Here is a 27,013-nt window from a genome sequence, read left to right as displayed (position 1 = left end):
CCCGCTTCTTCGCCTCTTCGCGTTTTGCAGAGCAAGCGACTGCATCACGACTCCACGATATCAACACCACCTCACGCGCAGGCCACAGCGCATCTCGACAACTTCGAATTCGTGTTTTCTCTAGGTAAGCGTGTTGGAAAGGCAGAGCGAACAGCGGCGGGAGGATATCAGAGCAGAAGACTGCGGCGGGCTCGGCGCCGTGAGCCGTAGCAAAAGTTCGACAGCCGTCACAACGAGCACGAGACTCGACCATGTCAGGTCTACCACCACCACCGCCCCCGGGCTGGGCACCACCGCCTCCTCCGGGAGCTCCACCAGGCTTCTCAGCCAGCGGCGCACCACCTCCGCCGGGCTACAAACCACAAGCAGACCCGCAAGCTGCGAAGCTGCAAGAGAAGAAGCAGAGATGGATACGGCAGCAGAAGCAGCGTTTCGCGGAGAAGCGCAAGGGAGGCTTCGTAGAGACCCAAAAGGCAGACATGCCGCCTGAGCATCTGCGCAAGATCGTCAAAGATATTGGAGATGTGTCGCAAAAGAAGTTTAGCAGTGACAAGAGAAGTTATCTGGGTGCGCTGAAGTTCATGCCCCATGCAGTGCTGAAGCTGTTGGAGAACATGCCGATGCCGTGGGAGAGCAGCCGAGATGTCAAGGTGCTGTACCATGTCAATGGCTGCTTGACGTTGGTCAACGAGGTTCCCAGAGTTATCGAGCCCGTCTTCCATGCACAATGGGCGACCATGTGGGTGGTCATGCGGCGCGAGAAGAGCGATCGACGACACTTCAAGCGCATGCGGTTTCCACCTTTCGATGATGAGGAGCCGCCGCTTTCTTGGAGCGAGAACATCGAAGACGTGGAGCCCTTGGAGCCGATCCAGATGGAGCTGGACGAGAACGAAGACGAGCCAGTTTTTGAGTGGCTTTACGACCATCGCCCACTCTCCGATACCAGCCACGTCAACGGTCCTAGCTACAAGGAGTGGAACTTGAACATTTCTCAGATAGCAACTTTACACCGGCTCAGCAATCCTCTACTGTCTGATATCAACGACCGCAACTACTTCCATCTCTTCGACATGCCGGCGTTTGCAACAGCGAAAGCTTTGAACGTCGCCATTCCCGGAGGACCACGCTTCGAGCCACTCTACAAGGACATCGATCCAAACGACGAGGATTTTGGCGAATTCAACGCAATCGACCGCATCATCTTCCGTGCGCCGATTCGCACAGAATACCGAGTTGCCTTCCCATACCTGTACAACAGCTTACCACGTAGCGTCAAGCTGGGGACCTACAGCTACCCGCAGACCGTCTACGTAAAAACCGAAGACCCAAGCCTCCCTGCCTTCTACTTCGACCCAGTCATCAACCCCATCTCATCGCGGTCAGTCGCCCCGAAGAACCTCTCAGTCAGCCACGAAGACGAGATCTTCGGATACGGCAACAATGAAGAGCCTGATGAAGAGGATGGCGGGTTCAGCCTGCCTGGGGAGGTTGACGCTTTCATGGAGGATGAGGATCTTTTCAATGACGAGACTGCATCAGCGATTGCACTCTGGTGGGCGCCGTACCCCTTCGACAGGAGATCAGGCAAGATGGTCCGAGCTCAAGACGTTCCATTAGTCAAGCAGTGGTATCTTGAGCACGTACCTCAAGGCCAGCCCGTCAAAGTGAGAGTGTCCTACCAAAAGCTCCTAAAGACATACGTCTTGAACGAGTTGCACAGGAAGCCGCCGAAAGCACAGAACAAGCAGAACCTTTGCCGAAGCTTGAAGAGCACCAAGTTCTTCCAGCAGACCACCATCGATTGGGTGGAGGCCGGTCTGCAAGTGTGTCGCCAAGGTTTCAACATGCTGAACCTCCTCATCCACCGCAAGAACCTGACGTACCTTCATCTTGACTACAACTTCAACCTGAAGCCTATCAAGACCTTAACCACCAAGGAGCGCAAGAAGAGCAGGTTTGGAAACGCATTCCATCTCATGCGAGAAATTCTCCGCTTGACGAAGCTCATTGTCGACGCTCAAGTGCAGTACAGACTGGGCAACATTGATGCCTTCCAGCTCGCGGACGGTATCCTTTACGCCTTCAACCACGTCGGCCAGCTGACTGGTATGTACCGATACAAGTACAAGCTCATGCACCAGATTCGATCTTGCAAGGATTTGAAGCACTTGATCTACTACCGCTTCAACTCTGGGCCCGTTGGCAAGGGTCCTGGCTGCGGCTTCTGGGCTCCAGCTTGGAGGGTGTGGCTCTTCTTCCTTCGTGGCATCATCCCACTTTTGGAACGATGGCTTGGAAATCTGCTCAGCAGGCAGTTCGAAGGTCGTCACTCGAAGGGTGTCGCAAAGACTGTGACGAAGCAGCGTGTGGAGTCGCACTTCGACCTCGAGCTCCGTGCCTCCGTCATGGCTGATTTGATGGACATGATGCCAGATGGTATCAAGCAGAGCAAAGTCAACACAGTGCTGCAGCATCTGTCAGAAGCTTGGCGATGCTGGAAGTCGAACATTCCTTGGAAGGTGCCTGGTCTGCCCAAGCCAATTGAAGACATCATCCTCCGATATGTCAAGTCGAAGGCTGATTGGTGGGTCTCTGTTGCTCACTACAATCGTGAGCGCATCAGGAGAGGTGCGACCGTGGACAAGACTGTCGCTAAGAAGAACCTGGGTCGTCTCACTCGACTGTGGTTGAAGGCTGAGCAAGAGCGTCAGCACAACTACCTGAAAGACGGTCCATACGTCAGCACTGAAGAGGGTGTCGCCATCTTTACAACTGCTGTGCACTGGCTGGAGAGCCGCAAGTTCCAGCCAATCCCATTCCCGTCTGTCAGCTACAAGCATGACACAAAGATTCTCATTCTGGCCTTGGAGAGACTCAGAGAAGCGTACTCGGTCAAGGGTCGTCTGAACCAGAGCCAGCGTGAAGAGCTTGCACTCATCGAGCAGGCCTACGACTCTCCTGGTACCACCTTGGCTCGGATCAAGCGTTTCCTGCTCACGCAGCGCTCGTTCAAAGAAGTCGGCATTGACATGAACGACAACTACAGCTCCATCAACCCAGTCTACGACATCGAGCCCATCGAGAAGATCACGGATGCCTACCTTGACCAGTATCTGTGGTATCAAGCTGATCAGCGACGACTGTTCCCACCTTGGATCAAGCCTTCGGATTCTGAAGTTCCGCCGCTTCTTACCTACAAGTGGGCGCAAGGCATCAACAACTTATCGAATGTCTGGAGTGTGGACGAAGGCGAGTGCAACGTTATGCTCGAGACCAGACTCGACAAGGTCTACGAGAAGATGGACATCACCCTCCTCAATCGGCTGCTGCGCTTGATCATGGACCACAATCTTGCAGACTACATCTCAAGCAAGAACAACGTCCAGCTCAACTACAAAGACATGAACCACACGAACGCCTACGGTATGATTCGTGGCCTTCAGTTCAGCGCCTTCGTGTTCCAGTACTACGGCTTGATTATTGATCTGCTGTTGCTTGGACTCCAACGTGCTTCGGAAATGGCAGGCCCACCAAACGCGCCAAACGACTTCTTGCAGTTCAGAGATAGGGCTACAGAGTCCAGACACCCCATCCGACTGTACACCCGGTACATCGACAAGATCTGGATCTTCTTCCGCTTCACTGCGGACGAGTCAAGGGATCTCATCCAGCGCTTCCTCACTGAGCAGCCTGACCCGAACTTCGAGAACGTTATCGGCTACAAGAACAAGAAGTGCTGGCCTCGCGACTCTCGCATGAGGCTGATGAGGCACGACGTCAATCTGGGACGTGCAGTCTTCTGGGACATGAAGAATCGTCTCCCTCGCAGCATCACGACTGTCGAGTGGGACGACACATTCGCCAGCGTCTACAGCCGAGACAACCCCAACTTGCTCTTCGCCATGAACGGATTCGAAGTTCGTATTCTGCCAAAGTGTAGGAACATGAACGATGAATTCCCAACCAAGGACTCAGTGTGGGCGCTCGTTGACAACCAGACCAAGGAGCGAACGGCGCATGCTTTCTTGCAGGTCACAGAAGAGGACATCGCCAAGTTCAACAACCGCATCCGACAGATTCTGATGAGTTCTGGCAGCACCACCTTCACCAAGATCGCCAACAAGTGGAACACCACTCTTATTGCACTCTTCACTTACTATCGTGAGGCTGCTGTCAGCACAGTCAATCTGCTCGATACGATCGTCAAGTGCGAGACCAAGATACAGACTCGAGTGAAGATTGGCTTGAACTCGAAGATGCCTTCCCGTTTCCCACCCGCCGTCTTCTACACGCCAAAGGAACTCGGTGGTCTTGGTATGATCTCTGGATCGCACATTCTCATCCCAGCATCCGACAAGCGATGGAGCAAACAGACTGACAGTGGTGTCTCTCACTTCCGTGCCGGTATGAGCCACGACGAGGAGACGCTCATCCCCAACATCTTCCGATACATCATTCCATGGGAGGCGGAATTCATCGACTCGCAACGTGTCTGGACCGAGTACTCACAGAAGCGTTTGGAAGCTAACCAGCAGAACCGACGATTGACACTGGAAGATCTCGAGGACTCGTGGGATCGTGGTTTACCCAGAATCAATACGCTCTTCCAGAAGGATCGCTCTACGCTCTCCTTCGACAAGGGTTTCAGAGCTAGGACCGAGTTCAAGCTGTACCAGCACATGAAGAGCAATCCCTTCTGGTGGACTTCGCAGCGACATGACGGCAAACTGTAAGTCTCCCCCAAAAGCTGCATACCGCTCTTTGAGTGAGAATATTTGCTGACATCCTCTTCTCTTCACAGGTGGCAACTCAATGCCTATCGTACAGACGTTATCCAGGCACTTGGCGGTGTCGAGACCATTCTCGAGCACACTCTCTTCAAGGCAACAGCATTCCCAAGCTGGGAAGGCTTGTTCTGGTGAGTCAAAAACAAATTCCCAATGGTATGATAGCGACCAAGGCATGTGCTAACTATTTCACAGGGAGAAAGCCTCCGGTTTCGAAGAGAGCATGAAGTTCAAGAAGCTCACAAACGCCCAGCGGTCTGGTCTGAACCAGATCCCCAACCGTCGATTCACCCTCTGGTGGAGTCCTACCATCAACCGTGCCAACGTCTACGTCGGTTTCCAGGTCCAGCTTGACTTGACTGGTATCTTCCTTCACGGAAAGATTCCCACCCTCAAGATCTCGCTGATTCAGATCTTCCGTGCCCATTTGTGGCAGAAGATCCACGAGTCGGTTGTCATGGATTTGTGTCAAGTGTTCGATCAAGAGCTTGAAGCTCTTGGAATTGAGACTGTCCAGAAGGAGACGATCCATCCGAGAAAGAGTTACAAGATGAACTCTTCGTGCGCTGACATCCTGCTCTTCGCCTCGCACAAGTGGAGCGTGAGCAACCCAAGCTTGCTCTACGACACCAAGGACAACATGGGCTTGACGACGACGAACAAGTTCTGGATCGATGTGCAGCTTCGCTACGGAGATTACGATTCCCACGACATTGAGCGATACGTTCGTGCGAAGTACCTTGACTACACCACCGATAGCCAGTCGATCTACCCATCGGCGACCGGTCTCATGGTCGGTATCGATCTGGCGTACAACCTGTACTCTGCCTATGGTCAGTACTTCCCTGGTCTCAAGCAGCTGGTGCAGCAGGCCATGGCCAAGATCATGAAAGCCAACCCTGCTTTGTACGTGCTGCGCGAGCGTATTCGAAAGGGTCTGCAGCTCTACGCATCTGAAAGCAACCAGGAGTTCCTCAACTCTCAGAACTACTCTGAGCTGTTCAGCAACCAGATCCAACTCTTTATTGACGACACCAACGTCTACCGAGTCACCATTCACAAGACGTTCGAAGGCAACTTGACGACGAAGCCCATCAACGGCGCCATCTTCATCTTCAACCCGAGAACTGGCCAGCTCTTCCTCAAGATTATTCATACGAGCGTTTGGGCGGGTCAGAAGCGTCTGGGTCAGCTCGCCAAGTGGAAGACGGCCGAAGAAGTGGCAGCACTCATTCGTTCCTTGCCGGTTGAAGAGCAGCCCAAGCAGCTCATCGTCACGAGAAAAGGTCTGCTCGATCCGCTTGAAGTGCACTTGCTGGACTTCCCCAACATCAGCATCCGCGCGTCTGAGCTTCAACTCCCATTCCAGGCTGCGATGAAAGTGGAGAAGCTTGGAGACATGATTCTGCGTGCGACCGAGCCTCAGATGGTGCTGTTCAACCTCTACGACGAGTGGCTGAAGAGCATCTCCTCGTACACTGCCTTCTCTCGTCTGATTTTGATTCTGCGCGCACTGCACGTCAACCAGGACAAGACGAAGTTGCTGCTGCGACCGGACAAGACTGTCATCACACAGGAGCATCACATTTGGCCTACTCTATCAGACGACGACTGGGTCAAGGTCGAAGTGCAGCTTCGTGATCTCATCTTGAATGACTACGGCAAGAAGAACAATGTCAACACCTCGTCGCTCACGAACAGTGAGATTCGAGACATCATTCTTGGTATGGAGATCAGTGCTCCAAGCATGCAGAGACAGCAGGCCGCCGAAATTGAGAAGCAGCAACAAGATCAGCAGCAGCTCACTGCCGTCACGACCAAGACGCAGAACGTGCAAGGCGAAGACATGATCGTCACGACCACTTCAGCGTACGAGCAGCAGAGCTTCGCTTCCAAGACCGAGTGGCGGACCCGAGCCATTGCGACAAGCAACCTGCGCACGAGAGCCAACAACATCTACATCTCGTCTGAAGATATCCGTGACGACGAGCATCACTTCACATACGTCATGCCGAAGAACATCCTTAAGCGCTTCATCGCCGTGGCAGATTTGCGTGTACAGGTGGCTGGATATCTTTACGGTGTCAGTCCACCTGACAACAAGCAGGTCAAGGAGATCAAGTGTATCGTCATGGTACCACAGGTTGGCAGCACTCGCGACATTCAGCTTCCACGCAACCTGCCAGAGAATGAGATGTTGAATGGACTTGAGCCTCTGGGTGTCCTTCATACTTCTGCTGGAAACGAGACGAAGTACATGACTGCTCAGGATGTCACCCAGCACGCCAAGCTGATGGCCGCACATCCAACCTGGGATCGCAAGACTGTGACCATGACCGTCAACTTCACGCCAGGATCCGTCTCGTTGTCTGCCTGGTCCCTCACACCCAACGGCTACCAGTGGGGCGCCGAGAACAAGGACCTCTCCTCCGACCAGCCCGCCGGCTTCTCCACCAACATGGGCGAGAAGTGCCAGCTGCTGCTGTCCGACAAGATTCGCGGCTACTTCCTCGTCCCCGAAGACGAGCGCTGGAACTGGAGCTTCCTGGGCAGCGGCTTCGGCGATCGCGAGAAGGGCCGTGTGTACGTGAACGTGGGTGTGCCTCGGCGCTTCTACGACGACGTGCACCGTCCGATTCATTTCCAGAACTTTGCGGAGTTGGAGGATGTTTGGGTCGATCGGAGCGATAATTTGGCTTAGATTGAGATGGAAGGATTGTTTTGGTGATGGATGGATGGATGGATGATACCTCTACTGTCTTTTGATGCATCAGCGAGTGGCGTTCTAGGGAGCAAGGAGGTGGAGTACATGAAACCATGAGCATGAAAAAGAGGGTGCTTCAAGCTCCCTGCCATGTTGTGTTGATAGCACGTGTGAAGAGAAAAGCTGTGACTTACTGTATGATGTTGTCATCTATTCCATTCAGTTCAGTTCGGTTCAGTTCATATTCGTCTGAAGCGCTCGTGTCCGATTCTGCTGCCTGCACGGTCACGACGTTGCTCCTTTCCTTCTCTCCCGTTCTTTCTTCCTCTCAACAATCCTCGCATCCAGAAACACCGAGTCCACCCTCGACGAGTCAAACTTCACAGCTTTCCTTCGTTCTTCCTTCTTCTTGTTCCCATTCGACGGCAACTCCAGAGATAAATCCCCCGAGACGTTGGCATTCGATTTTGGAGGGGGCTTTTTGATGGAGATTTTCTTTGCGGTCTTCACAGGTGCTGCGGAGGAGTCTGGCATGGTTGAGGTGGTTGTTGTGCGCGGCTTTGGATGGTAGAGAGAGGGAGGTTGCTGTTGTTGGTAACCCCAGAAGAACCCTAACGCTAACGATGCCTGCTGTTCGTGCCTGAGGCTCTACAGTCAATGACGTTTGCGCGAGATTTTTGGGAGCTCCAAGCTGCTTCATCAATGTGCTTCTAACCATCCGCCAGATTCGACTTCATCTCCTGATTTCGCTACACATCGAGAAAAGAACGAAACCCAGTTCTAGAAAGGCTTTAGTAGAAAGACTGGGAACTACTCGACGACGACTATGTCTGTGTCGCTCAACCCCCGAATCCTGAGGCACGCTGCCTCATACTGCCATCCTCGACTTGTTACATCGAGATCGACCTCAAGAGCACTACGAACACGGCGGCAGACATGTACCGCACCACCAGAAAGACAGACCAGAACCTTCGCAGCATGCGCCCCTCGACCTCACCCGCCCGCCGCACCGAAGAGCAAAGACCGCGGGCCCAAGAGCGAAGAGGACACACAGACGGATTTCGGAGCCATGAACGTGCTGGGTAACACGCCCGTGCCTACGACCGCAGTCGACGCATGCTTGGATGATGGATTCGCGTTGGATTCAGGCCTGAAGGTCAGCGGGGCAGGAGTCCTCTTACTCGGCGGCGAGGCCTTCAAATGGCGACCTTGGATCAAGGAAGGACGCAGAGAAGGCACAATCGGCGCGGGCGCTGTTGGTGACGATGTCAAAGGCGTTGCGAGTATGGCAGGCAAGGTGCTCAATGCAAAAGGACAACTCGAAGTGGACAAGCAAGCATGGGGAGTGCTGAGCCTGGTCTGGCCGAAGCCGGATCTGTTGGTTTTGGGCACTGGACTCAAGATGGTTCCTGTGAGCCCGAAGACGAGGAGGGATATCAATGACTTGGGAGTCAGGATCGAGGTGTTGGATACTAGAAATGCTGCGGCGCAGTTCAATCTGCTGGCGACGGAGCGTGGTACCCAGCAGGTCGCGGCTGCTCTGGTCCCGATTGGGTGGCGAGAGGGGAAGTGAAGCGGTGGAAGCGATGATGTTCCCCAAGAGCATAGGGGGAGATAACTCCGTCAGGTCCTTCGATGTGTGCTGGTTAAGTAGACGTCGTCAGCCGGAATTGCAAATTGGACGCCGACTTGCCAGATCACACTCGGATGAGCTCGTATTCTGGGCGATGTTTTGCCCTAATCTGGTCTGGCTGCCATTCGCCATGGGACCCCGTACGAGAAGATACAACATACTGCGGCACCGCGAATCACATATTAAATGGCAATAGGTCGAGCATCGACCCCAAGCCAAAGAACAAGGAGAGGCCAAAGTGGCCTTCAGGACTCAATATGTCGACGATGCCATTCACATCGCTGCATTTGGCAAGCATGGATATGACTGCCAGGCACACAGTTCCCATCCAGGGCTCTGTACCTACATGTACTCAAAAGGGCAGCCGGTATGCCATGCGCAAAGCCGACAAGGGAGCCCTCTGCTACAATCGATCAGCTTCGTTCGATGAACGACACCATGGAGTTTGCTGCAACTTTCCTCTCACTAAACGTCGTTCAGGAAGAGAATACCATAAGTTACTAACCACAGCACTTGCAATCGTGGGAGTGTTGCTGTTCAAATACGTCAACAAACCAGCACCAAGCTGTACCTAATGACTATAGCTTCCCTGCGTGTCACCAACAACTTCTCGCTTCAGCTGCACTTCCAGGGGTGGCCAAGATGTAGTCGCATGAACCATTTGCTACCCTGGCCAACATCCATGATGGCTCACGGCTCATCGGCTGGGGTATCATCCGCCAGCTGACTCGAGCGCCTTCGCCAGCATCTTGGGATGGATTCGCCACACACCTGTCGCCACAATGGATGGACAGATTTACAGATTGACAGTCTCGAACCACGCCGTCGGTGCCATCTCTGACATGTCACAGCCAGCGCAAGCTACGTTTCAGATTTCCCTGAAGTGTTTCATGCGTTTCTCGACTCATGTTGCCGACGGGGACAGCAATGATATACGTCTGGCTGCTCAGGCAGCTTTGACAACATTCACTTGGCCCTGATAGGTGGAGTCCGCCAAGGCTCAAGCCCGACCCGATTCAGAAGAGTCGTATTGATGTGTTCCTCCCGGCCCCCATCGGCAGGCTGCGATGGTGAGGCGGGAGCATCCAACTGCTGGAAAGGGAGGCGTTGCTAACCAGAAGGGCCAACTGCGAAGTGAGGAGGCGGAGAAAAAGAATGTTTGCGTTTGTGGCATCGTGAGCGTTACGTCAGCGATCTTCGGCGCCAGAAGCTGCATCCAGCAGAGCTGCCCTCGGCTACGGCCTGCCACTCCTCGCCGCAGTCATCTCACACACGCACGCCAGACAGGTAAGTGAGGTGCGCTGTCACGCGCGCACTCTGCCCTCCCCGCTGCTGCGAGCCGGAGCGCTGCTGGGGCACAGCGAATGGCGTTGGACCGCTTGACGAGCATCGAGCACTCTCCATCCATCGCCCTCTGCAGACGCTGGCACGCCGGGCAATCCAGGTCGTGTCTGGCCTTGGCGGCGAATCCATTGCTCGACCGCCACACGCTGGTCGCTGGTGGTTGCTGTCTGGTGCGGTCGCAGGCTGGCTGGTCATGCTAGCCATGTGGTGGTGGCCGTGGTGATGCTGCTCGATGGCCTTACCCCGCACACTCGATGTTTTGGGGCACCTCATTCAATCATCGCATCCCCTCCCACGCTTGCAACTTGCTGGCCTGGTTGCTGCCCATCGGCTGCCCTTGTGAGAGCGACGGGCGGCTAGCAAGCCTGCTTTTGCTGCGTGCGGCCCTCCAGTCTCTGCCTTGTTCGTTCGACGACGTCAACAACGCCGCCCGTCCATATCCATCCCTCGCCCACCTCGCCCGCCCCTCGCAACCATCCCTCGTCAATCAATAATAAATAGCCTGCACGGCGCCAACAAGCTACGCCCCTCCCTGCTGCCCGCCCGCCTCCCGCTCATAGCGCCATCGACGACGCGCTGCTTCTGGCTGCACATCCATGGCCGTCTGCCACTGCTGCTAGCTCTAACCACAGCGCGGCGGCATGCTTCTTCGCATTGGTCCTGCCTCCCGCCTCCAGTCAGCTCCTTGTGATAGTCGGAGCTATCAACCGTCCCCTCCGCAAACCGTAAAGCTTACTCGAGACCTCGTCATTTGACGTTGACCACGACCGCATCTCTCCCAGTTACCCGCCAGTGATCGCAGCAGCACCGCCTGCTCCGCACTCTCCTCCTCACGCTGGACGCTGGACAGCACGCAGGGCGCCGTAGATTCCTGCTGTTTGGAGCCCGGAAGCGGACGCTTTCAGCCATAGCTCGGCGCATCGCGACTGCTGGCCAATGCTAACATCGCACTTCTGCTGAGAGAGCCATGCATGCAACAATACTAGCCGGGCCACTACAACATCTCACAACCGCAAAGTAGCAGCCGCCGCCGGTCTGAGGGACGCACGCACTCTGCCGCGATGTCGTATGTCTGACCCACCTTTACTTCTTACTTCGGGTCCACCGTGATCCCTCTTGTATCCATACCAGACATCTCACGCGAGGCTCGGCCTCGTTTCGAAAAGATACCTTGTAACATCGAGTTGGGAGAGCATGTATACTAACGCCTTACTCATCAGAAATAACCCTCAGGACCAGAAGCGCAACTTGACCCCCAACATCCCACAGCCAAACGCGTATTCGGCCTCGCCGTCTCAGTTGACGCTGTCGTCTGACCTGACGTCCGGACACGGGTTGCCCAATCCCTACCAACAGTACGGTTACGTGCCCGGTCCGCACGATCCTTCAGCGTTTGGTTTCCCCCCACAGGCAGGATACCGGCCACAACTCCAAACCCAGCATCATCGCCATCCGCACGCGCACCAATATCAGCAACAATCACCGACGAATCCGCGCAAGAGGCGCGCATCTGAGCTGGGTGACCCTTCGTTGCCAGGCTCGTCCAGCAGCAATGCGAGCGCATTCACCAACCCGTCTGGTCTTTTGTCAGCTGGGAGCGATCTTTCAGGCGCAGGCTTGGACCTAGGCGCGCCGTCGCAGCAAACATTACCCAGTCCGACCGTGAAGAAAGGGAGGACGAATACGCCATGGACGCCAGCGGAAGAGCAAAGGCTCAAAGCGTTGCGCGATGCTGGGAGTAGTTGGAGCGAGATCGCCAAGACGTTTCCCACGCGAACCGAAGGCAGCGTCAAGAAGCATTGGTACAAAGTGCGCATCCATCCCCCTCGAACGTCGCCCAACATATGGCATGCTCAAAGGCTGACTCTCGTGTGTCGCAGGACATGCATTATGCGGAGTTTGCAGAAGACGAGGTCAGCAACTTCGTTCGCCTCACTGCGAGCCTTGTGCAAGAGGACTGGCTGACGGATGTGACAGAGCGCAGCGTTGCTGCAAGCCATCAAAGATTACGAGAACAACAAGTGGAAGGTGATTGGACAGAAAGTGGGCAAGCCGGCGAAGGTATGCATGACCAATATTACTAGATGGTACATGTATCGCATTCGGCTGACTTGTTGGTAGGCTTGCGAGCAGTTTGCAAAGGAGCAAGGGTGGAAGGTCTGATCACGCGATACGGACCACCAACAAAAGGCGTCGTTGTTTCGGATTGCAAAGATACCGCATGCGACGAGGAAAAGAATACTGTTGATGTCGCAGAGATACCCCACTCGCTTCTTGCTTTGCTTTGCTTTTCACGCCCACGGCGCCAAAAGACATTCGGGGGTTGACTTCTGGGGGAGAAAGATACCATGAACAGCGTCAAGGCGAGGCGTTGGCGGCGTTCGCGGGCGGTAATGAGGATTGGGCCTGGACACATATTATTTGGCGGAACAAAGTGGAAATGGGCAACGGACAAGCATGAATCGCGGGCCCAAAGCCATGGAGTTTGAATGGGATACGGGGCGCAAGAATGAGGCTGTAGTATGAGGAATTGAGGAGATTTCTTGTTCTTCTGATGGTGCGCTGTGTCGTGGAAATGAGAGAAGGGGGGTGTATTGGGCGTGTTGACGATGGAGTGAGGTTCACACTGAGTTGGAGGGCGGAGTGGGTCTTTTGCGGCCTCTGGCGTTGAGGGCGAGGGACGTGCGGGCGTGGAAATCCAACACACGTGCCCTTCTTCCACCTCCCCCATCAACCTCGATCAAATATTTCATTGACTCGTGCCCTTCGCATTCCCCCTGATCTTCGCCGTCAACACCTTCAGCCTCTGGTTGTTTGCGTGTTTCGCCGCATGAAACACGACGATTCCGTGCGAGCAGATGACGTTGATGGCACACGGAGATGTCTCGCAGATCCGCTCGCAACACGTGAAATACATTGCCCTTGAATGCACGACAGGAAAGTTGTGCTGTGTGTGTTACGGTTGTTCCAGAACCGCACGCGGTGGAGCAAACGGGCATGAACAGGTGCCCATCAAACGTCTCATCGTCAGGCGAGCATACATGCTCGACTCATGCCCAAGCGATGGCACATCACTTCCTGACTGATGGCGGAATGCCTGACTGAAGTCTGACGGCTCGCGCTCGCCGGGTGAGTCTGGACCCTTGGAATCCTTCACTTCTCCAGTTTGCTCTTTCTTGTGGAAGAAGAGAACAAGAAGAAGAATTGCCACGCGGAAGTCTGAGTCTCCGGCGGGGAGTCTTCTGGACCCCACGCACTCATTCTCTCCCTCACTGGCACGATAGCAGCACTGCCGTCGTGTCCAAACTGCTGCATGCGCTTTTGTTCGCTTGGGCATTGGGAGCGCATCATTCGTCACCGCGCTGCAGTCAGCCATCCTCCATCCGGCAAAGCTGACATCTCTTGCGTGCTGCCACCCTTCAACAAGGGACCGCCCGCCAGATCCCTGTCTATAACAACTGCATGCGGCAACCATCGACACCACTCGTCGCCCTAACTCGACAAAGCTCGAGATTAGAGTCCGTTCGGTTCGGCAGACCCTCCCATCTTTTTGCCACTCCAGGGAAAAAACTTGGCCATCTCCCCGGGTTCTCGCAGACATGCACTCGATGCCTGACTGGGGCGGCGATATGCCCATCTGCCCAAGGATGTTCGAGAGCCGGCTGCTATTCTGAGCGCGAGTCCGTTGCAATGGTGCTGCTCGATGCTACTGCTCTGCTTTGCACTGCCTCCTTCGCTTGGGTGAAGGATAGTACTGCAATACTGAATGCCGGTCTTCGCTGTCGTCGTCGTCGAGGGTCCATTCGGCATGCACGAGTCGGACCACTCTGGTCCGAGCTGGTATACGAGTAGGACGGCCATCTACCAATTGAACCAGTCCACCACCGTCGGCTGCAATGCCGCGCCTCGTCGAATCCCTGGCATAACGTTCGCTGCGGCTCTGTTACCCGCGTTTGCCCAGGTCCTCCCTGGTCGGGCTCTCGTAGGGCTCTTCGAACCTTCGAACCATCTGCGCATGTGGGGTCTGGGCTAACGCAGTACCTGCATGAGGATGGCAACGAATGTCGTTACAGCACGACGTCAAAAACGGTGCCCCAGGAGTCGATCGTCTGCACGTTGCGTGTTACAGATTTCGGCCGCCTGTCGACCTCTTTTCCCGGGTCGAGCCAATCTTGCACCAGAATTGCCCAATTCTGCCAACCTCACTGCCCTTTGGGCCCTGGCACTCGACTGCTGCACCTGTGGCGATCAAGCGAGGATGCGACGTTTTCGAATGAGACCACTTCCATCGCACGCGGTCAGACGTTCTCTCATTCTGCAGCTCCCGCCGTCGACGTCTAATAAGTACACTTCGATGCCTTACCTCCCTCGACACCCAACATCATGTCCGGTGCAGCATCTATTATCCATGATTGTACACTTGGGTGATTTGAAAGCGTTCTTCTAGCAGCCCTCCTCAATACGACCTTCGCTTTAATTGTCCGATCGACCAACCACCACCCTCGTCCATCGTTGTAATACCTTACATTGTACACCTATTGTCACTATTATACGTCGGGAACGTTGCTTGCTTGCTTGCTAGCTAGCAACTATTGTCCAACGTACCGATCTCCAGGACCAACATCCTGCCACAATCGCTGGACCTCACACCACCGACGGCACCACGTCGTTGACAGTCGCTAACGTTATCCACCAACACCAACAAGCTGGCCCTTTTGCGGCAAGCTGCCTGAGCGGAGTGCTCTGGCAGCCTCCAAGCTCAGTATCAACTGTGGCGCGACCATATCAGGAGTTCTCCTTCGACTTTGAGGGCGGGCATCCACAAGAATCAGACCCCAACAATGCCGCGGTGGCTCAGGTGACGAGCGCTGGATACCAGCAGCTGCTCCCGCAAGCATACCACCAGCAGCCGGTCACGGCGTATCTCTCTCAACACTCGCAACCGGCGCAAGAATACACGCAATATGGCATCTCGAGCGTTCTCCCCTCGCAGATGTCTGCGCCGGAACCCACCTACAGCATGGACCAGACACAGCTGCTGGCAACCCAGAAACCACGACAGATGTCCCACGTTACGTCAGTTTCCTCCCATTACGGCAGTCCATACCAAAGTCCAGGAACGGTTGCGTATCAGGCGCATCAGAGCGCATCCCAGTCGCGGAAACGCAGCTTTCAGGAAGATACGACTTCATATACCTACGACTATCCAGGTCTCCAACAGCTTCAATCTCACGCTGCGGGAAGCCAGGTCCCGGTCGAACTCACTCCCCACGGACATCACGCCCAGCTTCAACCAGGTGCGGCGTTGCAGTACCAGCCGTATCCGTCTCAGCGACCTTCGCCGCAGCATTCTCATTCGGGACAGTCGTCGTCGATACACTCACAGTCGCTACAATACCAGCAGCAGGCGCAGCAGCAACAACACCATCACCACCGCCTCCCCAACCAACAACCTCCCAACAAGATGCAGCGCACAATGGGCTCCTTCGACGCCACCCTCTCCCCCCCCGACGAAGACGACCACGGCCCACCCAGCGTCGTCGGCCAACCCGGCATGCCAGCGCCCGCCCCGCGCCCCAAGGGCCCGAAATTGAAGTTCACACCGGAGGACGACGCCTTGCTCGTCGAGCTGAAAGAAACCAAGAACCTCACCTGGAAGCAGATCGCCGACTTCTTCCCCGGGAGGAGTTCGGGGACGCTGCAGGTACGGTACTGCACCAAGCTCAAGGCGAAGACGACGGTGTGGACGGATGAAATGGTACGTTTTTGAGAAGAACAATCTCAACCTCGACTTCGTTTGTGTCTGTGTGTGATGGGAGGTATAACCCCCCAAACCTCTCCCATCACACCCTCCAAACCACCCTCAAAGCTAACGATAATGTAATGATCTAGCTTCATCGCCTCCGCACAGCCATCCAAGAATACGAAACAGACCGCTGGCGCATCATCTCGTCCAAAGTCGGCAACGGGTTCTCGGCGACGGCGTGCAAGGACAAAGCCCTCGAGCTCGTCGAGGAGGACGAGGCGTTGCTGTTGCAGCAGCAGCAGCGCCAGCAGGGCGTGGAGCTGGAGAGTCCGGCGTCCTTGACGGCGACGTTGAGGAGGGAGAGTGTGGGTGTTGTGGGTGTTGTGGGTGGGAAGGAGGGGAAGTTTTGAATTTCGATGTTTTGATGTTTTGCATGATACCACACGAGAGGGCGTTTGTTTGACTGCTTTGCTTTTTGACTGAGCATTTGCATGGCCTGAAGAACGGGAAGAGAGAAGAGTGCTGGACACCTTCCTTTTCTGTCGACACCGACACTGAACCGATCTAATGATGAACTAATGGCGGAAAGAAAGAAAAGAATCCACGGCAGATATAGTTTTGATGTCCTCATTTGACGCCAACAACGAACGATTGATGGGAAATTGGGACAGTTTATGTACGATAGCTTCTTTGCATTGCGGTGGTCTTGAGATGCGAAGAGATGAATGCGCGAGCTATTCTATCTATCTATCTATCTAATGTTCTTTTTGAGATGGATGAGATGTGGAATGGAAAGATTTATTTGCTTGCTTTCTTGATCTTTCACTGTTCATTCTCGTGCTGAAGTCGTGTCTTTACTTGCGCTGCCCTTGACGATGCTGCAGAATCACTTCTCTGTCTTCACCATCACCTTCAACACCTGTCCTCAGCGAAGACTCGAATCTGCCTGAGGCCTCCTCTCCACTAATCGAAATTCGCCCTCGTCGTCGTAAAATGCCTTGTTGCTGTTGCCTCACACCTCTCCGACCCTACGGTGACAGTCTCGAGCTAGTAATAACAACAATATGACCCAAGGACATCATCAAGCTTGTCAGGATACCTTAGCCAGAGAATGGGCTGCATAATCTTCACTTAGTCATTCGATCCAGAGACCTGTCTATCCACCACGAGATCCATGGTGGCTGCTCACCGCCTCACCGCCTCACCGCCGAACATGTTCTGCCCAACTCCGAACTCCTTCAGTCCTTTCATCAAAAGAATTCTCCAGGAAGTCACAAATAGAAAAGAAAAGCGACAGAGAGTGAAGTGACGTCGAGGTCGGCGACTCAGCAACACTCCTCGACAAGGATACAGTGTCGTCGTTGCGAGCAAGCAAGGATGGTGATGTCGACGACCTCGTAATTCAAAGTTGTTAGACTTTCTGGTTGTGTGCATTCGTGCCTAAAATTAAGGCGTGACCGGACGGCTGGGTATGCCAGGACTTTCTCGAGGGAGGGAATGGTCATCTGGGATGTGCCGGTTGGAGGACATGTAGGCCGACGATAGGCGTGGATTTTCTCGAGCGAGGGAGAGGTCATATCGACTGACTCCTGGTTGGTCCCGTCTTCCCAAGCTGCTAACGGGTGTGCAGCGTGTGCTCCGTAGCAGTCCTCCTAACCTACCGTTCGGCATCTCGACGGCTTCGCGGCACTCGGCGCGAATACTCGGCCTGCAGCGATGCCGTGTGGTACTGTTATTCTTCGCTTCCACGGTTCGGCAGATCTTATAAGCATACTACCTTACCAAACTCCCCATCAACTCACTGGCCTAGGGACAGCGATCTCTCGACTCCTGAGACGAAGGTGGCGGAGTGCGTACAGCACAGCAGCAGGGCAACGTAGTCGAGCCTGCAGCTTCGCTTGGGTAGACACACATCCGTGTTATTATCAGTGTTAGAGAGAGAGATGTTCGTTCGCCACAGTTCTGCTTCTATAGATAGAATCCCCGTCGTCGATCGTGGTGTGGGTGTGGCGAACGCATATCGAGCCAAGAACTGTGAGGCGGAAAGCTTCTTGCCGACGTCGACCGGATCTGGCTCCGAGCTGGTCATCTTCGAAGAGCTGCGAATTTCGTCTTCTTCTCAAAACGGCAACCTCTTTCTGTGTATTGCTTGCAAAATGAATGGGCGGGAGCAGGTTAGGTCAGCGATGGCTGTGGTAGCTTTGGAAAAGATTTTCGATGAACCACGGAATCTCGGTGCGCTGCGTGAGCTTGGAGAAAGTGCCGAACCGCTACTACGCTGTGGTGTTCGACTTCATGCTATGAAGATGAGAGTGTGATATTCGTGATGAGCGGGTATTCTTTTGTCAGGCGAAAGAGGAGCTGTCGTATAGATGAAGGAGAATGTGGTGTCGGCGTGGAGAGAGACAGGTGTTGTTGTAGAGAGAGGAGAAAAGTGGACCGGCCGCCGGTTATTCCGGCCTTGCCCGATTGGGATTTCGATATCAGGGTCCTACCTATGGGCCAGAGCAGATGATTCTCTCGACGATGTATTGGACTGAACTTGAGTAAGCAAGAGCTCGTTATCGAATTTCGTAGCCGGTGCCAGTTGTAACCGTTGTCATCGACCCCGTCGGCAGACGAGAAATGCTCTAGCGGAACACCATCGCGAATCTAGACCGCCTCGACGATGATTTTGAGGACGCACTGGTCGAAAGTCGACGACGAGATGGCTCTTTATCGACATGTGAAGATGTTGCAGGTAGTCCCCGTGGCTGTCGAGCCCATTGACGGGTGGGAAATGCTCTAGCAGAACAGTACCCAAGCCCAAGCGCGTGTTAACAGAGAGTAAAATGGACACGTCTCCTAGATTACAAGCAGGATGCCATATTCGACCTGCCCGGTGGCGGAGATTGCCGTGCCAAAAGCGTGTGAGCCAACCGCAGACGTTTGAAATGTAGCTTGCCATCCCCGACTCACACACGCAGACAGACTGGACGATATTCTATTCGATGCCATGGACAGTCTGCTACGTACGGGGATGTCTGTCAAAAGTGACATGATGTAAGTATTTCCCCCGCTGCTAATGCGCGCCCTCTTGAACATTGGAGCTACCACACGAGCAGTGAACTAAATGAGCCTAGCGTATCCAGGTGAATGAAGTTTGCTGCTAAGCAGTAAAACCTACAGCGCTCTGTGGCCGAAGGTATTGTGACTCCTCCACGAAACCATGGTCGTTATTTTTGTTCCCCTCACGCACACAGCGCTCAAAATTGAGGGAGATGGGAGGGCTTTCAGAGGGTATATAGCGTACAGGAGGGCCTGTCCGAGGTGAGAGGTTTGTCCAAGCAAGATCGCATCACATCACAACATCCAAATCAACAATAACAAACATCACATCCAAGAAAATGCCCAAGGCTTCGAAGGTATCCAAGCTACTGATACATCCATTGACTATGCTGACGTTGTTGTATAGATGGAGAAGAAGGCGGGAAGTGGGCTGGAGAAGAGGGTCAACAAGGCCCAGAAGGCGGCCTGCGGGGGCAACCGCTGGGATCCCGAGGACGTGAGTCTACCTTTCACCTGATCTCCTCCACTGCTGCGTTTGCTAACATTAAATAGTGGGTGAAGGCGCTTGAGCTGTACTACGAGGGGTACGCCAACGGCGCGGTCGGACTCCACCTCGGGAGGACAGATCAGGCGATTCGCTTGATCACACAACAGTGGCGGGAGGCCACCGGTTGGGCGCAGAGCATTAAGCACCGCAAGGTTGACCCTCCCCTTCCTGCCCTCTCTCGGCGCGGAGAGGCCTCGCCTCAGGCTGCTGCCGCCGAGGCCATCCCCAGCTCGGCGTCCCCAGCCGGGCCATCAAACATGGCCTCGGGAGGCGAGCCTGGCCGCTCCGTGTCGAGGGGATTGACTCTTGACGAGCGTACAGAGCTTGCCTCTCTTCTTCGCGGCTCGGAGCCATCGGCTCCTAGGGAGCGTAGAGAGGCTTTCTCTCGTCTTCGCGCCGCGGTGGCCGTCTTCATGACCCCCAACAAGCCACCGCCCGCCAGGGAGACGGCCTCTCCTGCTCCCGGCCCAGCGGCTGGCTTCACGGAGCCTGGCCCCTCCGTGTCGGATGAAGTGACAGCTGGGGAGCCTAGGGAGGCTGCCTCTCCTGTCCCGGGCCCGGCCTTTGGCTTCACGGCCATCAACGCGCCGGCGCGCGTCAGGGTGGCCTCGCCTCCCGCGGCTCCCGTCTCCGCCCCTCCTGTCGCCCCTCCCGCCGCTCCTGTCCTCGCGCGTGCTGCCTCTCCCCCTGCGGCTCCTGCCCCCGCCCCCGCTGCCTCCTGGGGTGGGATGACCCTCGACGCGCCGGCGCCGTGGCTGCTCGCGGTCGTCGAGGGACCCATTCAGGAGTTTGTGCAGCCCCTTACTGGGCTGCCGTCCCCGGAGGAGGAGGCCGAGAGGGCGGAATCGTCGGGCCCCCCGATGAGCTGTTTCCGCCGGCTGACCCTTGACGCGCCGGCGCCGTCGCTGCCCTCCCCCGTCGAGGGGCGCCTTCAGGAGTCTGTGCAGCCGCTCATTAGGCTGCCCTCCCTGGCGGAGGCCCTGAGCACGGCCCCGCCACCTCGCCCCTCGGTGAGCTCGTGCCGCCGGCCCCGGGCCTATGACCTGGACTTCATCATGAACCCGCCGATGAATAAAGGTATGTCACCTCCCCATCTATCCCCAATACTACCTCATCGTCCATGATACTAACTACATGCACAGTCTGACGAGGTTGACGAGGGATGGGGGATGATGATACGATTCTCGGGGGAGGCCCACTCACACATGCGTGAGCTTTGAGGCTTCCCCGGCGCTTGCGGTTTCCTTTGTTATGTTCGTGTACTTGTATTTGTTTTCGCGCGGCGTGGATTATCTACGCATAATGTAAGTGATTTTCGCGAACTTCTCCTCCACCCCCCGTATCCCCGTTTCGTCCATGCCGTGGATAGAATGTCTGTATCATCTGTTCATCGTTGGGCTCTGGGGATAACAGTTAGTTGTTATAATCCACGGCCCGCCTCTTCCAGCGCTTCCAGGGCAAGTGAGGTTTTTGAAATTTTTGTGCTATCTCCAGTGTTCTGGTCTCGTCCATGCCGTTGATATATTGTCTATAGGGTGTGTTCGCCGTTGGGTTCTGGAGATAGTAGTTAGTTACCATCATTATCTGTCCGCTTCTTCCAGCGCTGCCAGCTCTCTTTCTCACTTACACACGTTCTCTCTTTCAAGTTTCTACCCCTCAGAGAGATTTCTCGAGCACGATTTCTCAGAATGGCCCGGCCTCGGTATCACTTCAAGGAGCCAGACAGTAAGTGGCGTACTGCACCCAACGACCCGTACTACACCGCGATCAAGACCGATCGCTTGCTCCAACCAGGACAAGTGAGGTTCAGAAACTTCTCGTACTATCCCCGGTGTTCTCGCCTCGTCCATGCTACCGATACAACGTCTGTATCATTTATTCATCGTTGGGTCTTGGGGATAGCAGCTGTATTCTATCATACAATTCCTCTCCGCTGTACCGCTCTTTGCTGATGTGAGACTATCTCATAAGAGATTCGTTTAACAGACACACCACTTCCAGTTGGCACTTATCCACCACTTCCGCTTGCCACTCATCCACCACTTCCAGTTGGCACTTACCTACCACTCGTCTGCTACTTCCACTTGCCATTCCAAGAATCAAGAGATTCGTTCAAGACTCTTCGCCGCTGGGAGGCTTCCTCACTTCCATGCCATCTCCAACAATTCATATCGTCCTCGGTATCGATACAACGTCTGCATACCTTGTCCATCGAGATTCTGTGGGAATAGCAGTCATGTCTCAACATCATCCGACTTCTTTCTTTCTAGCGCTCTACTGAGAGGCTTCCTTACTTCCATGCTATCCCCATCATTCTCATATCGTCCTCGCCATTGATTGAAAGGCCTGTATCCTTCGCCTATAGTAATTCTGTGGGGATAGCAGTCAGATCTCACCAGCAGTTCTCCTCCTCATTTGTACCGCTTATTCGCTCGTGGGAGGCTTCTCTACTCTCATTCCATCTCCCTCAAGACATTGCGAGGCTTCTTCAAGATATCCCCGTCATCACTCGACATTCTAGACCGTCAAGTCGTCTTCTATGGGGTTAGATCATCAGATCATCGGCGGGATAGCGATTTCGTTCAGCAGCCTCCACTCGCTGTCTGTCCTCTGCTGCCCTTCGATGACCTGCAAGCCGCCGAGAAGCAGGTCTTTTGGATTGTTCGCTGCCAATATCTTGAGGCTCTCAGACGATGCCAGCCACTGGATACATACGCTCAATCATAGTTTGTTCGTGCCTGCTGTCGCAACGTCGTACGTACAACTTTTTGTCGTTGGAAAGCGGAGATCGCAGTTGTATACATCTACACTCTTCCCCGAATAATCATACGTGATCCTGAGTGCAGAGTCTCCTGTGCTCACCAATTTGGCTGATGGTCAGTCCTCCGCCAGGCCTCCGTTCTGTGCGACCTCTAAAACAAGGCTGGTTACTCAAACGAGCAGGTAGCAGGAGCGAATCCGAAGCCACCACTACAGCGTAGAAGACACATCCAAGCCTTTTAGGCGGACAGGCCAGCTGAAATATTAACATGTAAGAGTGGCCCCTCAGGTATTTGAAATGGTTCTCAGGATGTGTGCATATAGGAGCAAACGTTTCCGATGTCAAAATGACATATCGGCAATAGTAACCAGCAAGGAAGTTTTGCTCTGCGAGGATACATATCGTAGAAGCTGGGGCCAGTGTTCGTACCGCCCCGAACTGGCCATCCATAATGCATGTTCGTTCACCGGTTTGAAGAGGTCGAGAATTCCTGGACTGTTGTGAGACGGCCGAGCGCATCTGGCGGTCTTGACTCCTTTCAAAAGACACATCACACATCAGCTGAGCGGCTTCAAAGATCGAGGGTCGTACGAAGGTTGCGCCAACAGCGCCTCAGCGATTTACTGGACCGTCGCTATACTGACTAGCTCGATATGTCGCTCAAAGGACGCTGAGTTGTATGTACAAGTCGCCCCGGTATGACAGCAGCAGAGTAGTTGGTCGTGTTGGTAGCTTCGGGCTGAAGATAAATTGGCCGTTATGCGCTGCCCTTCATTCTTGTCTCCCAGAAAATCTCACTTTAACTCGCTGCGGAATCCTCCTGCAACTATTGACTCAATCGTGGACTCAAAATGAAATTTCTCTTCATCTGCCTCATGGCTCTTCCTAGCCTTGCGCTCGCGGGAGGCTGGGGCGACCCCTGCAAGATCGACCTCAAATGGCGGCCCGACAAGCATGGCATTTGCATCAATCCGACCGTCAACGACTGTCAAAAGAAAATGGACGAAGGAGATTGTGACCAGGGATATCTCTGCTGTTACTGATGTCGTGAGTGTTGACGATCGTTGAATAAGCAAGGAAGCTGATCGTTCCATCAGGATACCCGACGTGTGGAGAGAAGGCATGGACCAGATGAAGCGCGTGGACTGAGTGAAATGCAGAATACTTGAGGAGACTGTGCTACTTTGTCCACGTTTTCGTCGGTTGGGTGTCTTGTCCGCTTCATTTGATGGCCGGTCTTCTGTGGCTCATGGGTTGTCGCCGTACCAAACCTGTCTTTACAGTCAGTGATATCGACTACTGCAGAACAAATTCGAATGAAGCTATCGACTTGGTGATGAATTTTTGCATCACAAGTTGTGCGCCAGACGTGTCCCGTTGTTCTTTCGCCGTTCACTAACCGCTTTACTCGAAGCCTTCATCCATCACTCATGAGCAGCGCGTGTGCTTGGAATTCCATCGATCTCACGTCCAGATCTTCATCCACTTGCTTCCTTTTCTTATTGCCCTTCTTCCCGGCGGTCGTTCCATGCTCACTTTCTGTCCAGTCGCCAGGTTTTGGCGCTCGCAGCGTAGCACTGATCATGCATCGTACATCAGTCTTCACACAGGCTCTGAAAAGTTTGAAGGTCGTGAAGGGTGATCTTGTTATTGACCATAGTGCCTGTCTGGTTCCGATACGCCGCATGAGCGACCAAGTGCTGAGCTGCGCCTTGCAGTCGGTATTCAAGCCTCTTGAAGATGATAACAACCTGTTTTCTTCATCTTCTCTTCAAGACCATCCTCCTGACATTCACGCGGCCACTGCTCTTCTCCAGAGGTATCGTAGAAGAGATACTTATTCTCCCTCGTATTTGTACCTACAAGAGTCTTTCTCAATCATCGACCCAGCACGTACCCGTGATGAGAAATAGTTGTTGTTTCAGCTCCTTGAACCAGAAGTTGCTGCACATGAAGTTGGCTCTTCTTCATTCACCATTCTCCCTTCCTCCCTAATCTTGCCTGGCCGCTCCACCAATGTCCCTGCAATACTTCTGCCTCTTATCTCCAGACCTTGTACGCATCCAACCATGGTATGAGCGCTTGGCGGGCAGTCGCCGTTGTGTACTGCAGATATCGAAGACTTTAGGCGGGGGAATGATTCGGACGATCGCAGTTGTTGCTTGGTGTTCTATAAATCGTTGAGGCTTGGCCGAGGAGAGCGGTAGCTGTTTCGACCGCGGTGGCAATAGGAGGACGCGTGCGAGGCTACACCCGCGGACGCGCCTTGGGGTGCTTGGGTTGAGACGTACAGGTTGCTCGACCGTGGAGAGGCGATGGGAGATAGGGCCAATGTCGACGGGCACGTTTGGTATGTTGTCGTGGCTGAGGTCGTGCCGTGAGCGCTCGACAGCGATTGTAGACGCGGATGCCCGGTCCTGAGCTGTTGGAAGGCTCTGTACGCGGAAAGCCTGTTCGAGCTGAGAGCAGCTTCCCCGTTGGAGGCTGTCCGCCGCGTTTGTGTGATCAACGGTGTGATAGAAGAGGAATGACTACCGTGTTTGGCGAGTTGTTGACAGGGAGTGCTGTGAGATGGAAAATGTTGTTGCTGTTCCTTGTGGTGGTCGTTGATCGCTTTGCGGCTTCCGGATCCTGCTCGCGACATGCGGCCGATCAATCGATTGCTGCTGCTGTCCAACAACAGAATACGAATAATAAGTTAATAGCCGTACAAAGAGCGTCTTGATATGCGCAATTGTGCTGATCAACATAGTATCCAAAGCGATCTCATTGTAAGACGTTGCGACCATGTCGCTACCCCTTCCAGCTTGCCTCCTGCCTGCTTCTTTCCTTCCTTACCACCCAACCCACCTTCTTCACATGCTCCTCCGAGACCCCGCCGGCGCGTCATTAAGGTACATAATGCATTTGAGATTCATTGTCATCAACCAATCAAGCCAATAAGCCAACGACGACGACAAGCCACCGAAGATGCCAAACGCCAGTGCCAAAAGCCGCCGCCTCTAACAATTACGATATCGTTGAGGGACTTATAACTGACATCTGACAGTTCATTAGTGAGTTGTGTATCATTGAAATTTTTTTTGGCGGGGAGGTGGTGAGTTCGATCCAAGGTGATGTTTCGACGTGGTTGCTTTTTTGGTCGGCTGGAGGTACTTGTGATTTTGTACGTACCCAGGTACAAACAACAGGCCATTCGGCATCGAAACTCTCAAAATCAGTTGAATCATTCTTCCTTTCTTTTGACTCACGAGCACCGCAAAAGCCTCACCACGTCTTGGATCGTTGCAGTTGATCAAGATTTCGTAAATCCATTTTGACGACCACCACGCTTTCGAATCCATCCAACTCAGCATGCCCCCCCTCTTCCCTCCGACTCACAAGCTCTTAAAGATCAACAGTTTCCAGTGGCCCGACATTCCTCACAGACAATGGCCGTCACCTCTCGGCCACCACACGCAGACCGCAGCGCCTCACCTCCTCTACCTTCACGACTACGCCATCCGGCCCTCAGCGCCGCCACCGAACCAATTCTCGATGGCAACAACCGCCACCCTCATCGATCAGCACATCGAAGCGAAGAGACCACGGGCCAAGTGACCGCGATCACGGGCAGTGGCGATGTCGAGGAAAAGAGCTTGCTCAAGAGATGGATGAATATAGACCTTTCATGACAACGAATCACAGCTCCAGCGGCAACAGAGTCGAGAGGCCGGTAGCTGGAGAACGTTTCGATGATATAAGGCACCTCCAAGGTCCAAATGTAATGTCATTCGAACATGGGAGGACACCTCTGGGAAGGACAACCAAGATGGCCGCGAAGGTTCTGTGCCAGCAAACCCCTTGAAAGATGCCACGAGCTGACACAACCCAGAGGCTTCATCAGGGAGATAGCAGTTGATACGATTGGATTCTCGCCCCGAGTTGACTATTCAGGACAAAGTATCCCCATTGCCAGCTGATGGTGAGTCGAGCCGGATGATGAAGAGAGCTCAATAACCGGCTCCCACTGGGCGTAAGATAATATCTTGAAGCCTCACTTGCAAAAGACGACCCTCGCAGGAAGAAAGAAGGACGTTGCTATCGTCATGGACTTCCGCTGGGCTCAATGAGCGACAGATCTCGTCGGTACGGAAAGCTGGCTCGCAGCAGCAGCTGCGAAGGCCCACAGCATCTCTTGACCCTGTATAAGCACTCCCATCAGACCGACTTACGAGGACATGCGATGACTAGATCTGAATGAGAACGGCAGTGGAGATCGGAGACGAGAAAAGCAATGATGAAAGTGATGGCCGCCCAGGAGTCCTCACACTGAACACCGTTCGGGAGAATCACCCCTGAAAGAGATCACAACCATGAAAAGACAGAGAAGCTTCTGAGTTTTCGTCCAAGAACCATCATCATATCATACCATCTCATCGTCCATATGTCCATGTTCAT

At 54.2% G+C, this 27,013-nt stretch overlaps 6 protein-coding genes across 6 annotated transcripts; all 6 read left to right on the top strand.

Annotated features, from left to right (window-relative positions):
• Nucleotides 1–251: 251 nt before the first annotated feature.
• M409DRAFT_21388 (uncharacterized protein) lies at nucleotides 252–7,491 on the top strand (the record flags this gene model as incomplete). The annotated part of the gene is made up of 3 exons (XM_033805837.1): nucleotides 252–4,732; nucleotides 4,805–4,921; nucleotides 4,986–7,491. 3 exons carry the CDS (start codon nucleotides 252–254, stop codon nucleotides 7,489–7,491), a joined length of 7,104 nt encoding a protein of 2,367 aa, XP_033669533.1.
• An 829-nt stretch (nucleotides 7,492–8,320) lies between these two features.
• M409DRAFT_53283 (uncharacterized protein) lies at nucleotides 8,321–9,067 on the top strand (the record flags this gene model as incomplete). The annotated part of the gene is made up of 1 exon (XM_033812328.1): nucleotides 8,321–9,067. One exon carries the CDS (start codon nucleotides 8,321–8,323, stop codon nucleotides 9,065–9,067), a length of 747 nt encoding a protein of 248 aa, XP_033669532.1.
• Nucleotides 9,068–11,665: 2,598 nt separating this feature from the next.
• On the top strand, nucleotides 11,666–12,634 carry M409DRAFT_53282 (uncharacterized protein; the record flags this gene model as incomplete). The annotated part of the gene is made up of 4 exons (XM_033812327.1): nucleotides 11,666–12,280; nucleotides 12,352–12,384; nucleotides 12,449–12,532; nucleotides 12,593–12,634. The coding sequence occupies 4 exons, from the start codon at nucleotides 11,666–11,668 to the stop codon at nucleotides 12,632–12,634; spliced, it is 774 nt and encodes a 257-aa protein (XP_033669531.1).
• Nucleotides 12,635–14,237: 1,603 nt separating this feature from the next.
• On the top strand, nucleotides 14,238–16,627 carry M409DRAFT_21385 (uncharacterized protein; the record flags this gene model as incomplete). Its single annotated transcript, XM_033805836.1, has 3 exons — nucleotides 14,238–14,453; nucleotides 15,087–16,229; nucleotides 16,364–16,627. The coding sequence occupies 3 exons, from the start codon at nucleotides 14,238–14,240 to the stop codon at nucleotides 16,625–16,627; spliced, it is 1,623 nt and encodes a 540-aa protein (XP_033669530.1).
• A 2,976-nt stretch (nucleotides 16,628–19,603) lies between these two features.
• M409DRAFT_21384 (uncharacterized protein) lies at nucleotides 19,604–21,032 on the top strand (the record flags this gene model as incomplete). The annotated part of the gene is made up of 4 exons (XM_033805835.1): nucleotides 19,604–19,621; nucleotides 19,672–19,761; nucleotides 19,818–20,822; nucleotides 20,955–21,032. 4 exons carry the CDS (start codon nucleotides 19,604–19,606, stop codon nucleotides 21,030–21,032), a joined length of 1,191 nt encoding a protein of 396 aa, XP_033669529.1.
• A 4,328-nt stretch (nucleotides 21,033–25,360) lies between these two features.
• On the top strand, nucleotides 25,361–26,247 carry M409DRAFT_53279 (uncharacterized protein; the record flags this gene model as incomplete). The annotated part of the gene is made up of 3 exons (XM_033812326.1): nucleotides 25,361–25,467; nucleotides 25,623–25,629; nucleotides 25,975–26,247. The coding sequence occupies 3 exons, from the start codon at nucleotides 25,361–25,363 to the stop codon at nucleotides 26,245–26,247; spliced, it is 387 nt and encodes a 128-aa protein (XP_033669528.1).
• Between the last annotated feature and the right edge of the window lie 766 nt (nucleotides 26,248–27,013).

This window comes from Zasmidium cellare (genome assembly GCF_010093935.1).
Source record: "Zasmidium cellare ATCC 36951 unplaced genomic scaffold M409scaffold_12, whole genome shotgun sequence".
NCBI classification, from domain to species: Eukaryota; Fungi; Ascomycota; class Dothideomycetes; order Mycosphaerellales; family Mycosphaerellaceae; genus Zasmidium; species Zasmidium cellare.
The sequence above is the reverse complement of the archived record's forward strand: the minus strand, read 5'-3'. Positions and strand labels throughout refer to the sequence as shown.